Consider the following 16639-nt stretch of genomic DNA (forward strand, 5'->3'; position numbering starts at 1 on the left):
TTTTTTTTTGTCTATTTTCAAGAGACAAAGTTGCCTAGGTAAAATTCTAGAGCTTACTAATTAAAATGTGTATGGCATTGGCCAAAATCTGTAATATGGTTCCAGAGATCAGATTTGGATTGAGTGCATTCCTCAAGTGCAAATATTAATGTCACATTCACAAAGTTCTTGTGGGCAAGCAGACCACCTATGTGGTGGTGGTAAGGTACATTTTGCACTCGGAGAGCAATTAAGCAAATAAAGAAAGTTGAGTAGTTCTATAGATGTATGATATAGGGTAAGCAGCCTGGGATAAGGGTCATTGTTACTGACCTTAACATAAGCTGAAATATTACAAATCTATATAAAGTTAGGTAATAGCTTTTAAAATGAAGTTGCTACTTAATTCAGTTACTGACATAAAATAAGCCTGATAAAATCATTTGGAGAATTTATTTCAAATTCATTTCTCCTTTAAAACTCTTATGACAAGCAGTTCTTTTCAGAGAAATGGGCTGTCTTGTCATTGATCTGATATAGCAGTTGTTTTTGGTTGCTTGACTAGATTTGGCAACACAATACTGTGTTCCAAAGTAATTTTTTTACATACCTTCATTTTAAAATATACTTATGATGGATTGCGGTGTTGTGAAAGACAAACTAATGACAGAGCAATAGTGATTCTGAACTTCTGTCCTATTTCTCGGTGCAACTGGGCTGTGACTATAGCTCTAACCTGATAAGAGCTGCAGTGAACTCCCTCTTTGTCTCTTCCAGCCCTTCCATACTGTGTTCTGAGGAATTTGCCTGTTGGGAGGCATTACTCATTATCACAGCTATGCAGAGGTACCTAACGGTGGGGCAACTGCCAGAGAGAAATTGGATCTCAGCACTGTCTAAGCAAGCTCTCCCGTTTTGCTTCTGTTTTAGCATACAGCAGCAAAGTTGGCCCATTGTCTGCATTCCTCTGTAATCAGTTGCCACACCATGCTAAGGTTGCTTTGAGGGAAGGAGATAAATATTCTACCTGCCAGCTAGAAATAAAAAACGCTGAAATAGGAAGGGTTGGGAAATGTAAGATATACTTGGCAAAATGCAGTTTTTGTGTGTGCTTTTAAAAATTCTTGGCATCATCTCACAAATTTACTGATTTGGAACTTGAAGTTGGAAGGTAGTTTGTAGCTCTGAAAAATAGCAACAGTTCCTATGTAGAGGATAGCATGGATTCATTCTAAAATAAGGAGGTGGTTTAATCCTGCAAATGAGATGAGCCTTGCTGTGTATGGGAGCTTTAACAAGCTCATGAAGACAAGGTTCAAGAAGCTTATGTTACTTGAGATAGCAACAGGAAGATCATTAGTTGGGGAGATGCGTTTAAAAATGATCAAGATATCCCTCAGTGGACTTGAATTTTATGTGAATGCACTATATGTCACTACAATAGTCAAATACAAACAAACCCAAAACAAGAGTGCTCTTCTGGAGAGCAAGAAGACCTTTGCCAAGTCACCATTCCAAAATGGTGCCCTGCAGCAACTCGTGCTCTACTGCAGCTCCAGCCATGAGCTGCAGGCCCATTTTTGTGCTTTCTGGCCCAGCCAACCCTCTGGGGCTCAGTGTGTGTGCTGACCGTGAGGTGCTGTTTGACTCTCTGGGTGTGGGGTTAATTTGTACAAAGGAACAACCTGACTAAAAGATAACTTCTGGTTCATCTGCGGTAGAGGGAAGATGCGGTATTATCTATTCTGGGGTAGTGTTTTTCAGAATGGTTTCCCTGTGGTGTGCTATGCTATGGTCACTAGGTGCATGTTAATCTTGTAGTGTGATGAAAAAATTACTTAGCAGGGATATAAAGACATAAATGTTTAGATATCTTGGGTCTAAAGCATACACTGTTTAAATGCTGATGGGAAAACAGAAAGCACAAATAATTTGCAAGCTACAATGTGAACAGTCATGTGTTTACACTAACTTTTTCTTTGCTATGTGTAGGAATTGCTCTTTTTAAAATGTGGACAGCCTAATATGTGCAGAGGTAGGACAAATCGCTAGCCATTTTTTGGTAGTGGTGTTGTTTTTTTTTGGGCCTGTCATTCCATGCAGTAAGATATGCAACAATAAGATGCAGCCAGTTCCACCAAAACAGTGATCTTATTAGGTGAATGATAACATATTGATGTGATTCTGGGAGCTTTGAAGTCTTTGCAACAGCAACAAAGAAGGAAATGTTTTTTGGTCAGCTTAAAGTATAAATTTTTCAGCTGATTGTAAACAGAGAGAGAGATCAGAAGAAGATGCATGCAGAAGGAGTAGCAGAAAACTGTACTTCCATGGCAACTGTTTACGAAGTTGCAGATGTTCTTAGGCTGCCTTTTTGCCTTGGTTTGTTTTTTCTTCCTGAAGATTTACAAAATGTCATGGTTGTAAACTTTCTGGAGACGTTGTTCTTCTGTAGTCCCTTCTATACATTCAGATTACCAAAACTGGAAGTTATGATCAAAGTATTAGGAGTTACGTTAATTTCCTCACAGTGTTTAGCTTCTGGCTTTGAGTTCTGAGGCTTCTGTGACACATTTTCAAGCTTTTTCCTGTAGTATCAGAAGTAAAACTTTGCACAATTCTTTCAAATAAAATAGTCTTATGAGGCTTCGAAATCTTTAGAACTTCTGTCATTTTGAGCAGTCCTGGAAGATAAATTTGAGTGCGACTCTATTCTAAAGATTATTTTTTTTTTCCTGTACCCAAAGTTCTAAGTTAAGTTCTCAGTTTTAAGATCCCTCCGAAAGATAACCTTTGAATTTCATGTCTGTAGTTGTGTCCTTCCTTCTTTTAAAAGAATTGCTGTGGTTAGGTTATTCTCCCATCTTTTTCAATAGTATTCTGTGGTTAGCTGCACAATTTCCAGTGCTTTGCACTAGATCCGTTTGGGGACCTTTTGTGGCTGTAAGCTTTATAGCATAGGAAGTCTTTTGTCATGCTTGAGAGAATGTGTTTTAAAAGCTTGTGGCAGAACATGGACTGTGACGTGTAAAGCATGAATATATAGGAAACAGTTCCATGAAGTCTGGAGGCAAAGTCTGGTTGCAGAAGAATAATTCAGTGATTCTGAGGGGTGTCTTGTGCTTGCTAACACAGGGTTTTTTTTGTTTGTTTGTTTGTTTTGTCCAGACATTCTCCAGTAGGAATGCTTTCTTCCCAAAAAAACCAAAAAACCAAAACCAACAAAGCAGAAACCTGCAAGTTTGGATGGTATACTGTCCTATATTGTGTTAAGAAAGAAAATGTGTAATGATCATTAACAGAAAATCCTGGAGAGGGGTGCAGAGCTTTAATTTGGGTTTGTCTAGGGGTCAAGAGTACTGCTCAAAATCTAGCACGTAATTAAAAATGACTCAACCTGTTTGAGTTTCTCTGCTTAGTACCATTTTCAGCAGAAAAATTCAGTCATCAGACTTGGCTGCTGCTTGCCTGGGTCTGAGGTTTTGTGAAAACAACAGAAACTGTTTTAGCTAACAGCTGGGCAGTGTTATAAATATTGAACAGTTCTGAAGGGCATCTGTGCAGTTTTGTTTTTCATATTGGTTGGTCTTATGAAAATCCTAACGCAGGAACTCCACCAGGCTTTGCATACTGCAGTGTGTTGATGTTCTGAGACTGCTCCTCCTGCTCCTTATTTGCTGTTTACTTTGCATCCCACTGTTGTCAAGTGGCAGGTAGATTTCATACAGGATTATGAAGCCGTGTTTGATCTTGAACTGTGCCCATTCAAGAGCAATCTCAGTCAATTCAGGCAGTTTTCCTGGTGCTGTAGCAATACATTGGGGAACTTCACGACCCATTTAATGTTCTCTTTAAAAGTAGAGTTAGCTTTATGTGGCATTTGTACTATTTTTATTGCGATTAATGCTTTTGTCCTCCTCCTCCTCCTCTTCCCTTGGGCTTTCTGGTGGTTGACAGTCACTGCTGCCGTCAGAATTTATTAGCAGATTTCAGCTGTGTTCAGTTCTTTCATTTAAGCTGTGGCATTTAACAGCACTGTAGGTAGCAGCAAGCTTTTAAGTTTATTCACCAGCCAGTTACCTGCAGTGTGCTGCTTGCTCTTAAATTTGTATTACAGATGTATGCTTGGGCAATTGTAGTGCAGTTGTGATTCATGTTCAATTTGGAGAAAATAAGCTTGTTCACAAGATGCCTTTGGTGACCTTAGAAATAAAACCAGACATTTAGGTATTGAATCTGCTGTTCTGTTTTTCTCTCTACAGCCTTGTTTCCCTGCCTTTTTTTTTTTTTTTTTGAAGACCAACTTTTTTTCTGTAAGCAAAGGTGCTGAAATGTAGCGAACAAGAACATCATTCCTACTGAAAAGAATTAGATATTTGGTGACTTCATTGTGTGTCATTTGAAGCTTTGTCAGGAAAATGTATTCATCGGAAGGAACAATTGTAGAAAGAGGTCCTTTGCTAAGCTGGTCAGTATATAGGAAATCTAAGTATGCAGTAGAGATATGAGGAAAATTTTTATTCATTTTTGTTATTTAACGTATCTGTAATAGTCAACATAGTATGAGATTATCTGCAAACCATATGTATGCATTTTTAAGTTTTTGACTACCATGCTGCAGAACTATTACCAAATTACATACCATGCTTGAATGTAGATCAGCAGTTTTGTAATGGACAGTAACTTTAACTTGTCTGTTGCAAAGCATCATGTCTTACATAAGGGAACATATTATGTGGAGTTGATTTTTTTTTTTCTGACATTTTCAGCAAAGTTTTTTGTCATGGTGACTTCTCAAAGTGGAGGAAAAAATAATATCTTTTTGTGTACTATAAGAGAGATTGACACCAGCAAGCTTAGTGGATAGTGCAGCATTTATGTGAATAATCCCTGTTTTATGTTGAGTGTTTTCCCTTTGTTTTTTAAACGAGTAGAACAGATCTGAGCTTTCTTGACTAGTGTCACAATATGGATATATGAAAGTGTAGTATTTGCCATTCGAAAGTATTATTGGATATATCTCTTATACCTATAAGAGAGATTTCAGATATTTGTGTGTATGCATTCTTTCCTCAACCTATAATGCAAATGATCAAAATTTTGCTAATTATCACAACTGTAGTTGGTACTAAACTTGTCATGGTGGCTCTCGCATGTCATGCAGTACTTTTGTGAAGTGTAGCTTATTGCCCACTAACAGAATATAAGGGCTTTTTGTATTTCAACTTAAATGTTTTGATCAATTTGACACCTTAATTTTCAGAATATTTCAGTAGTTTTTCACTGTAAAGTTCAGTGGTGATTGCTTACTCTTGTTTTTGAAGATTTTAGGGCATAAATTATTTATTTACCTGTTACCTGTTAGTTACCTGCATAGTGTGGCTGTCTGTGCAGCTTCATATTTTACAGCGTGAAAGTAAAAAAGATTTCTCTTTGTATATTTCAGTGTATCCTGAACTATTTATGAGAAATGTTATTGTTGGGCACTGCAGAGCTCAACTTCTGATCAAACTGAGCTTTTTCATTCTTCAAATTTTCAGAGTTCTTAGCGTAAAATAAAACTGAGCTAAGGAAGGCAAACTTCTATTTTCACACTGCAGTGTCTATTTGACATCATAAGTATCGTTTATAGCCCCAAAAGGCATTATTTAGGAAAAAAAATAATGATAGGTCTTGCTTTATTCTGTGAGCCAGTTATCTTTTAAGCTGCTATAGTGTTTCAAGTAGAAGCAGACCATAGAGGAAGCCATCGAGTTCCTGAATTCTCCAGTTCCTGTGGAGCAGGAAATGGAGCAATGAGCCATTATTGAAGTGAGCACAATGTTTTCAGGTGTTATTTTATAAATGTGTTTCAAAATAAACAAGGCATCTCTTCTGAGCAGTAAAAACTACAGAAAATTTGAAAGCATTGTGTTTATCCTCATGTGTATTTTACAATACTTGAATAGAATAGGGAGAAGAGCTCTGCTATTACTTCAATTGCTTTTTTCCTTCTGTTCATTTTTTTTTTTTTTCCCCCCTCTGACTCATTCTAACAGATAGTATCACTGTACTACTGCTGATCTGGTATCTAAGGTCTGACTGTGATGCTTCACATTGTGTCAAGTGATGTGTTGGATCATGCATTGCCTTAACGGCGCAGTTCAGTTCTATGTTTATAAAGCAGAACTGGTGAGGTTGGTTGTGTGGGCCTGAAGTTTGAAGAGTCATTGGTACAAGTTGGTTTGATCCTTTGTGAATGTGACCGATGTGTTTTGCGCAGAAGTTGAGTTAAATGATGCTTAAGAACCAGAGTACTGACATTGATGGTCAGTATTGTCTTTCCACCAGTAAGGTCTTCTAGAATTTAGTTGCCTCCAGGCTATCTGATTTCAAGATAAGTTTTCAGATAAGCAGTCTTGCTGCTGGACATGCTGCGGAGAGGCTGTAGTAATTCTATATCCACCATCTTCCCCTCATGTAAAGAACTTCTAACAGGATCTTCTACTACCTTGTATTCTCCTCTTTGACTGAGTGAATGCATTGAGCTCTTCAAAAAGCTTCATATCAATAGAAATCATCCATTGCTAGCTATAAATATTTATTCTCTCTTTAGGCACTTGGTCCATCCTTACTTACTGTTTCCAGACCCTATGTTGTAGCAAATGTTGAAGCTTGTTTTTTTGGAGTTATGTCTGTTTAGCTCCTATCCAGATGTGTAAGTACCAGGCAGCAGAGCTGAGTTTAGATTTGGTGGTTTGGTGTGCTGTGTGGTCTATCTGCACTAGCTTCCACACTAGCTGTGTGGTCTGTCTGCACTAGTGCAATGCCAGGATTAATGCTGAGGAATGTCTTATTTCCCACTCCTCTCCTCCACTCCACCTTTGACATTTGTGTGCAGTCTTACTAATTCTGGAGTTCAGAACAGCTGGATTTCTATCAAATATTTTGGCAATACAAGTTTACCTGAAATATGTTATAGCTGAAGGATTAAATGAAGTCTGGGGAAGACTTGCAAAACACTTTGTAAGTCTTATGTATTAGTTCGGCACTTGCAGTGATGTGAGAATTTTTAAAATTGCTGTGCGTCTTAGGAATGATGATTGGAGAACTTGCAGCTACTGCTTTGGAGATGTGGGTATTAACTTTAATTTCTGCTCTAAGTAAGAAGATTCTACAGCACTGGATCCTCTAATGCTTTATATCTTAATCTGGAGGTATTTTTATACCATAAGCTTCAATGTTTCTTCATCTGAAGCTTTTGTGCTTTTATATTTCATAGATGTTCTGTATTTATGGTTTAGTTGATTTTTCTCTCTAGTGATGCAAGTTTTACCACCTGATACTAATGGCTTCCCAGATGCCTTTCTGTGTGACTTCTAAGCAAAGTTTGTCAAGCAAAATCTGTGGGAAATAACCATAGTTAAGGAGTTAGTGATAACCTGTGTGCATTGCTCAAAATGAGCTTATCTTTTTACTTTGCTTGTGGCTTTAGAAATGCCCTTTTAATTTAAGCGAAAACTTGCAAATATTATATTGTGGTTAAATATTTAGTGGGATTTTCTCACGAGGCATTAGAGCTGCATTTTAAGTTAATGGTGAGACGTACTTTCATATTGGTAATGTGGAAAAGGAGAGTTGTCTCTGTAGAAGGTGAAAACAGAAACTTGTTTTCATGGATGTTTAGTTAAATTTCAGGCTTCTGTTCAGGAAAGCTGGCATAATAATCTAACCCTCATTAAAAAGCATTGGTAATAGATGTGGCTTCAAAATGTGTAAATAATACTTCAGTGTATGGGAGGAAGAGTCAGAGTGTGGTTTATAAATTGGATTTTTAGGGTTGTTTTTTGTGATGATTATTTGGGAGATCATTTCAGTCAGTAAACAGGGAAAGCTTTTGCATGATAAAGCCCATTTATGTTGTTTTTGTAGGGCTATAAATTGATACAAAGACATCTTAAATGTGTTACCTGTCTTTGTATTCCCAGTCATGCTTTTTTTTTTTCCTCCAAAATTCAGGGTGTACAACATGGAGTGGGGGTATTCATTGTTCATTGGAGGGGTGTGGAGGTTGGGTGTTTGGAAAAGGCTCTTCACTAGAGGTGGTGAGCATGAAACAGGCTCCACAGGGCAGTGGTTGTGGCACCAAATTACTGGAGCTGAAGGAGCATCTTGACCACACTCTCAGATATAAGGTTTCAGTTTTGAGTAACCCTGTGTGGAGCCAGGAGTTGAACTCCACAATCGTTTTAGGTCTCTTCCAGCTCAACACGTTCTATGATTTTATTTCATATGTTTTGAATAAAGCAACAGGTAGCCATAAAATGTAACCCTTACTGAAATGTTGTACAGGACTTTGTAATTAAAATACTCATTTTTAGTTGAGGTTACTCAGATAATGCAAGTAATGCCCATTTTGGCCCTTCTGAACCCCGAAATGCTCATTTTTGGCCCTTCTGAACCCCAAATTGCCCATTTTTGGTCCTCCTAACCCCCAAATTGCCCATTTTGGCCTTTTTGAGCCCCAAATTGCCCATTTTTTGCCGTTTTCCACCCACGTTTGCGTTTCTGCCCTTCCCATTCCCCAAATTCAGTCCTCCAGAATGAGTAGTGCTAACTTTTCATAAATGACATTCCCATGCTCTGTAGTATTGGAATTTTCAGTAGACCAACACAGAACCATGAGTTTTCAGTTGTGATTCTAAAGGAAATATAAGAATGCTTAGAGGACAGCAGTCTCTTTCAGAGGAGGAAAAAAACATATGTGCATACATTGCAGGAGTAGAAATTCTCTCAATTTACATAATGGTTCCGTTGAATGAATGATGATTATTGTATTTTTCAGGAGTTTGTAGTTGTGTCATGTGATTCTACGTAGAAGGTCGAAAAGAATTTAAGCAGAAAAGCTGTTCTTGATTTAATTTGTTGGTAGCAAACATGCTAACGATAGTTATGCTGAGAATTGGCTCATAAGTTTCTTTACCAATAGTTCCTAAGTGAGTTGCAAAGACATGAAAAGCCGGAATGTAAAAGGCCTCTTTAAAAAGTCAGTCTTCAATACAAAAGTGAAAGAAAACACATTATTTTCATTCTGCTTGGCTGCAGCTTAATTCTTGGGGAAGCCACGCATAACCAAACTTGTTCAGAAATGCATTTAATGTACTTGGAAAACATTAACCTCTTTCTGTGGTTAAGTTTTTTGTTCCTGTGAGCTTATTGCAAAATTTGATTATGGGATGGAGTTCTATGTGTTTGGTTTTATACTTCAGTATGAAAACAACTTTGTTTTGGGGTTGTTTATTTTGTTTTGGTTTCTGTTTTTTTGTTTTGTTTTTTTTTTTTTTAATTATTACTCAACTTCCTGAATTTGACATGCTCATTTTAGTAAGAGGTATATACATGTTAAACTATTCTCTTATTGATAATAAGAGTTGTCAATAGACTATAGTTTTATTGATAATGTTCAAATGTATCTTGTTTTGTTCTCATTTTTTGGGAATTAACATCCCACAGAAGCTACAAAAGGGAAGCTAGGATTTGCATGTAATGGCTGCCCTTGGCAGCTTGGGGCTGGGTGCTGCCTGCAGGTGTTCAGAGTAGGGCTGCACTTGTCTATCAGCACAGGGACCCTTTCTCTGTCCCAAAGCAGCTGCATTGTTCATAGAATTGCAGAATGGCTTGGGTTGAAAGGTTCTCTGAAGACCATATAGTTTGAACTCCCTGTTGTGCACAGGGCTGATGCCCTGTGATGATCTGTGCATGTTGTAGGCACAGTCTGAGAGCTCCAACTGTGTTAGTGACCTCACTTTACATCAAACTGGGGGGGAGGGGGGGGGGGGGGGGGGAACAAAAAGGAAAAAAGGAATTCTAAATTTTCTTTTGCATGCTCCTTGCAAATCAGTCTCTCTAGAAGGTTTACTTTTCTTGTGATAAATTTCCAAGTTGGGCATCCAGCCCCAACTATGAAGAGCTATTGTAAGAAAACAAACTTTAGCCTACAGTAAGGCACCTCTCGGATTTTGTGACAAGTAGCAGTATACTGAGGAAGTGTTACTATTAGCACTTCGCCAACTTACACTGGTTCTTGCAGACAGATTAACAGGTTTGTGGCATGGAAAAGAGTAGTTCTGACTTGCTGGAGGAGAGCCATAGAAATTCTGCAGATGCATATTGCATGTTCTCTGTAGTGGCATTAAAAAAATACTATTTAATCAAAAATTAAAAATTTGTGAAAACCTTCCAAATGGAACTTTGTTCTTGTTGCAAACAGCTTTAATGTGAAATTCCAGTTATCTTTTGCTAGTATTCAACAGAAACCTGGAATTGAATTTAGGAAGTATGCTGTAGGCAGTGGGAGCAGTGGCTGGATTTTGTATGGAGGTTAAATAAATATGCAGAGAAGTGAGAGGGTCAGATGGGATTTTCCCAAGAGTGGGTGAGTGTGTAAGCTTGATTGAGCACAGGTCTTCACAGTGCAGGCTGAGCCCTCAAGGGCAGCATGAGGCTGCCCTCTGCCAGCTGACCAAGGTTTGCACCAGTCTAGAAAAAGCTGCTTCCTCATCTTGTGGCTAGCCCCAGGAAATAATTTTCTTCTCTTACCAATCAGTGGCCTGGCAGGTAGTGACAGTGGTCTGTCACTTTCTGCAGTGAGATGTTCTTGACCTCTAGGAGTGCAAAAGGGAGAAAAGACTGCAGTATAGTTCATATAGTCACCTGGCTTTTTGGTAAAGGATGAACTCAGTGGTGAATAAGTCGTTGAAAATGCAACTGTTAGGAACAATGCATTCTTAGCATTTTCATCTCTTTGGATGCCCTTGATAATTAGGTAACTGTGTGTTTTCTTTAGCAACTATTCCTTTAATAAGACCTGGGTAGAAAAAAATAAAATATTAATGTGCTATTTGTAAATGCAGATTGTATATCAAGAACAAGAATTTCAGAGTAGTAGGAGTATGTAGTGCTTTATATGAAAATCATGTTCAGAATTCATCTAGGATTCACCTCTTTTTTCCTTCCTTAAAGCAACAAAAGAATGTGTGTTTAGAAAAGAGTAAGAAAAAAATACTGTTGATGTTCCAGTGGGGGAAAAAAGGCAATGGGCTGGCTGGCTGAATCAGTCTTAGCAATATAAATATGGTTTCAGTTTTAGAAAGTAGCAAACTATGAATTGACTGACCATTCACTGTTTTGCTTTTTATAGTCTTCAGTACTCTAATATTTTGTTTCTCATGGCTCTTCATGCATTTCATGGTTTTTTTTTTTGTTTGTTTGTTTTTTTATATAGGGATAAGGGGAGTAGGAATGATGTTTCAGAATTTTATTTTGAAAACTTCAGTTTCCTTAGCTTTTTAAACAAATGAAAAAAATAAACCTGCTATGTTTTTAAGTTAGGCAGAGAAGAAGGGGTATATTTCAAAATAGTCCTGACCTTGCTCCTGTCTGGCTTGGCCAGCTGTCTAGGAAACGCTCACATTATGCAAGTCTTTTTGTAGCTAGCCTCTAATAAATGAGGTATGATTCGGTAATTGGTGTGGTAACTAACCTGGAAAACTATCCTCAGCTTCACTTGCCACCTGGCTTTATATGTTCTGATGTTAATTGGTAAATTGATCTAGTGGAGAGAGGCTTGAAATGTTTACAGGCTTGACTGTGTTTATGTTAGCTCTTTTGGTGAATAGTTTATTTATTATTATTATTATTATTATTATAAATATATATTTTGCTGTTTTGGAAACACTTGTTTTCAGAGATTGTACAAATCTTGCTGAAGATTTTTCCAAGAAAAATTTGAAAATATATTTTTGAGTTTTTCTTGGATGTAGTTTTGTCTTCATGAATTTACGTATGGTAGGCTCTAAAATATTGAGTTCCTTTTTTTGTTTTTTTTTGTTTGTTTTCAGACTAAGGCAATGGCCCAGGTCTAACTTAAGGATACATTGCAGTAATTAATATATTTAACAAAATCATAAGTAGATTTGGAGCATGGAAATCTCAGTACTTATTTATGTTCTGGTTTAGACCCTGCTATTATTTACAATTCATTTTCTTGTATAAGAAGCTTTTGTTACTCTTAAGTAGTTGGATTGTAATAAGGCCTTTATGTTGTTGTGTTTCTCTGAAGGCTGTTGATGAAACATAAGTGAATTGTAAGAACTGATATTTAATGTATTTTTTGTTTTACAGGTTATTCAGCAATAGTTATGAACTCCCGTTTACGAGCCTTAGGTGGGAGGATAAATAACATACGAGCATCAGAACTACCAAAAGAGAAAACTCGATCAGAGATAACCTGTAACGTTCACTTTTTGGATGGCTCAATACAAAGCTTCAAAGTCAATGTAAGTCTGGAAAACTATGTAATTGTTTTAAATCAATTAGTGTTCATTTGCAAGCTGAAGATCAAATATGGGACCCAAAGGTATGAGATTTCCACAAGATATTGAAGATGTAGCTTTGTCGTTTCAAATTCCAGATTTACTGGTTATGAAATAGATTGATAAAGTGATGTTTTAATTTTCTCTAAAGCAACAGACTAAGGTGTCATAAAGTCTCCTTGTGACTCTTGTATCTGGTGAAAGGTCTTCTGCATGATATGGTAACAACAAAGAAACAGATATGCTGATTGCTATCAGCTGTGAATAAGTAATTCGTATTTAAAGGAGACTCTTCGTTCTTTTACCAGAGTGACTTTATTTCTGAAGTTTTTCTGTTGGGTATTTATTCAAAGAAAATGAATTTTCTTGCCAAACAGGTGATTTTTTTTCATTCTTATTCTAATGTTTTCATTTCAGTATGCACAGAATTAGTCTAATATTTTAGTATGCATTTTATCCACTATATACTTGTATGTATTTATGTCCTCTATAGATACTCATATACACATTTTCACATGTGTACATGTGCGTGTATACATATATAAATAATGTATATGTAGGCGCTGGCACAAATACAGACATTGTTATATAAATATAATGTGAAGTATCTAACGCTCAGGAGTAAGATAGTAAGGGGCAAACATATAAGAGAAAGGGCAGTATGTGAATAGCAAATTTTCATTATTTCCAGCATGTCAGTTTTGAATAGATCTAGCCTAAATGCCCCCTCATGCACAAGGACCTTTGAAAAAAGAGGAATTAAAACTTCTTGAAATCCCTGCATAGTAGTATATTCTTCCCAGTGAGCAAATGTTTACACAGCTTTAGACTTAGCATTTAGTCTGAAATCTAACACTGCACACCTGAATTTGTGCTTCTCATTTCATCCTTCGAGCAGCAAGTTCTAACAATCATCAAAACCTTTACGAAACTCAGGGCTCAGTTGATGTAGCTCCCTGCCTTGAAGGTACCCTCAGGGTGTCTCTGCTGATTATCTCCTTGATCCAAGGATCAGAAGGGACTCCTTCACTGCAGCTATAATGCTGAACTGCCCTGAAGTAGTACAGGACCCTTTGTTTAAAAGAAGCGAGAGGCTTGGCTATCCAGGTAAATTGTCTTAATACAAGGACCAGTTTCAGGAAGATTGATGTCCTTGGAACACTGAGCTATCATATTGATACTGGGGGAGCCCTTGTGCTTCTGGATTCCTTAAACTTGAGGTCTGCCTCAGGGCAGACTTTGCCACTTTCTGATTGGGTCTACTTCTGAAAAGGATTAGAAGCAAGCTGCTGAAAATTCATATTTGACTTCTGCTTACATTAACAGAAAAATTCAGCTTCCTAGAGTTTGTGTGCATGCATCTGTTTTCATGCATGGCCAAGACCATTTGTTTTTATGTCTGTGAACAGAGAACTTCAGTTGATCAGTGGAAAACAAATACTGGCATTTTTTCAGGGCTAGTTTGTGGGCTAAGGGTACTTGACTGATTTACGATTTTCATGCAATAGCCTAGGTGGAAATAAAGGCTCCTGTGATTCTAATGGCATGCAGCAGTTATCTGAACACAGAATTCTTACAGCAAGAAAATTTATTTACCAGGTGTAGGAATGTTATAGAGAAAAATGGGAATAAATAAATAAATAAATGAAGAGTAGAAGTGGCACAAAAGAAATTTTCTTTGAGTTTAGGCAAATGTATTTTCCTAGATTGTATTTTCTAATGTGTGATTGTGACTGCACAGATGCTTAGTACCGATGAATTTGAAGTGAGTTTAAATTAAATACAAAGATAATGGACTAAATAAACTCAACCTATTGACATGCTGAAGAGAGGGACTATTTTGAACTAATATTGACGTCTTTAAAATGATGGTACAATACTCAAGAAATCACCAAATGTTGAACCTTCTGGAGAACAGAGAGAAATGGGACTTTCTCTTTATTCCATAGCAGCTGGATCATTCTGCTGTCACTGTTGTTCAATTTCCTCACTTTGTTAGCAAACTGTATAGGTTTTGAAGACTTTTAAAACGGTAACTGTAGTCATCTCTTTCATTCTCCTATGTGGAACTTTTTTTCCAAGTGATTGTATCTGTAGTAATCTGAACGAAAACTAAGCATCCTAAAATGGAGCAGTGGAAGTAGGAAGATGATTTTTACTTGTGGAAATAACACAAGGGACTTCCTGTCTTCTGAAAGATCCCAATTTTGCTGTTAAATTTATTTCTGTGAATTTCTTCTTGTTAAGCTTGTATACTAAAAAGTGCTGTTTGGCAGGTGAAAAGGGAGATTTAATTTCAAGGGAACAGTGTCTTTTTTTTTCTGAATTTTAACTTGAGCGTGATAGTGGAAGTAGCCTTTTTTGCTATTGTTCACTGTTTTCATATTAAATAACTTACAGCTTTGATGAATACAAAATTTATATTGATGATCTCACAAAGAGTTAATTAGTATCACTTGTGGTACCTGCTGTTCTCTAGATCATTGTTATCAAGAAAATTTGCACTAGAGTACAAAGAGACACACTGCTTCTTTGTTTGCTGTTCAAATAGAGATGTATGTTAACCTTACCAGCCCAAAGTGGCCTGTCTTGTCTTTCCTATGTCATGTATTTCACTGTTTAGATGGAAAATGTCCGATGTCCATCCAAAGAATGGAATGTGTATGTAGCCAAAACGTCTTAACATTAAAAAAAAAACAAACAACAACAACAACAAAAACAAAACAAACAAACAAACAAAAAAACATTCAAGACCAAGACATGACTGTACTTGGCATGGAATGTTGTATTTAATTTTATTCAAGTTTTTTGGAAGCCTTCTAATATATGTTAGGTGTCTGAATTCTGTGGTAAGGTGAATTTATTTGTCTCTGAAGTAAACTCTGCCTTCCACATGGGGAAGATAATATCAGTCTAGTATATACAGAATGTGCCCATGTACCATGTTTAGGTATGTTTAATAGGTGTATATTGAGCAGTAATGCATATTTATTTGCAATTTTTGATATAAACATATAAGAATTTTCCATTATTGATCTTCTTTGACTCATTTACCAAGAATGACTACTTGGGATGTATACATCTCAATTTCCAGCTAACTGAACTTTGGGAAACCTAAAACTTAATGTCAGATAATTTCTATATTGCATTATCTTTCTGAAGCACAGTCAGCATTTGTCTTTAGTACCTGTGTTTTGGTGGGGTTGTTTTTTTTTTTTTTGCTTTTAAATTACTTGGCTTCCTTCTATAAATAGTCTTTCCTTTGAAAAATAAAAGGATTTGGCTGTAATAATGAAGAGTTATATGAATGTTTTTGTGTATTTTTTCCATGCCATCTCAATCAAACTCCTTCAATTGTTTGAAAAGGAATACGCTTGTTATGGTTAGCACCAACAATTAGTATTGGTATGTGTAAAACAATGAGCCGTGGTTTTCTTAAAGGTTTGTTTTAATTGTGGGTATGCATTATGACTTTAAACTGCTCATAGCAAAATGGGATAATAAAGTGTCATCTTCATTGCAAAGTGTTCCTGCCGGATGATGTTGGATAATACAGGAGAGGTTGGTGCTAATCTGCATCTCTCTGTTGAAAACTGCTGTATGAAATTTCAGACTGGCAACAAATATTTAGTTGTATGTTGAGACAGATCAGGGTATTCTATGATTGGAAAGCAGTAAGGGCATGAAACCTGATGATGACTTTGAAGAGAGCAAGAAAGTGATCTGGCCTACTGCAGGCTTATTAGTCTGATCCCTTCCTGGGGCCTGACTTCATAATAAACACTGGAGGAAAGAATTGGTGTAGAGGAGGATTTTCCAAAGTTAGATCTGGAGTGACTAACCTCATATATGTATTTAGACATATATTGTTTTTAGACACAGGAAATGCAGTGGGTCAGTGTTCATTAGGTTTAGATAACTATTTTGTGTGACTTTGTATAGGATAATACTGAGCTGTAGTATATAGAATCTAGCAGATTTGCAGGATGGGCAGGGAATTGACTCAAGGTGCCAGTTGTTCCTGCTGAAAAAAGGTAACAGAACTGGACATTACTGGCAGAGTTCCTGAGTGGCAAATTTCATTAACACGATATTCAATTTTTTTAGTAAATAAAAAAGTGTAAGGTCTGAGGCATCATTATTAAGGAAAAAGATACAGGGGTATGATGTCACAGATGGATTGCCGTAAATGGGAAAATCAATGCTTTGAACTAAAAGCTTTAGATAGTATTGCTGTGGGTGGTTGGTAGTTTTGTTTCGATTTTTTTTTTTTTTTTTTTTTTTTTTTTTCCTTTGTAGCTTAGTTT

The 16639-nt window shown here is 36.8% G+C and overlaps 1 protein-coding gene across 3 annotated transcripts in view; it reads left to right on the plus strand.

The window, feature by feature from the left end:
- The window catches only part of PTPN3 (protein tyrosine phosphatase non-receptor type 3), a gene marked incomplete at both ends in the record, with an annotated part of 151337 nt that overhangs the window by 54212 nt on the left and 80486 nt on the right, over positions 1-16639 (plus strand). For 2 of the 3 annotated variants that reach the window (XM_079533169.1, XM_079533170.1), the window contains one exon: positions 12142-12296. In XM_079533169.1, coding sequence (XP_079389295.1) covers positions 12142-12296 — 155 coding nt within the window. Of the gene's footprint in view, positions 1-12141; positions 12297-16639 lie in introns of those variants that run through there. The other variant, XM_079533171.1, reaches the window with a different exon arrangement.

This window comes from Tetrao urogallus (assembly GCF_951394365.1).
Source record: "Tetrao urogallus genome assembly, chromosome: 3".
Classification (NCBI taxonomy): domain Eukaryota; kingdom Metazoa; phylum Chordata; class Aves; order Galliformes; family Phasianidae; genus Tetrao; species Tetrao urogallus.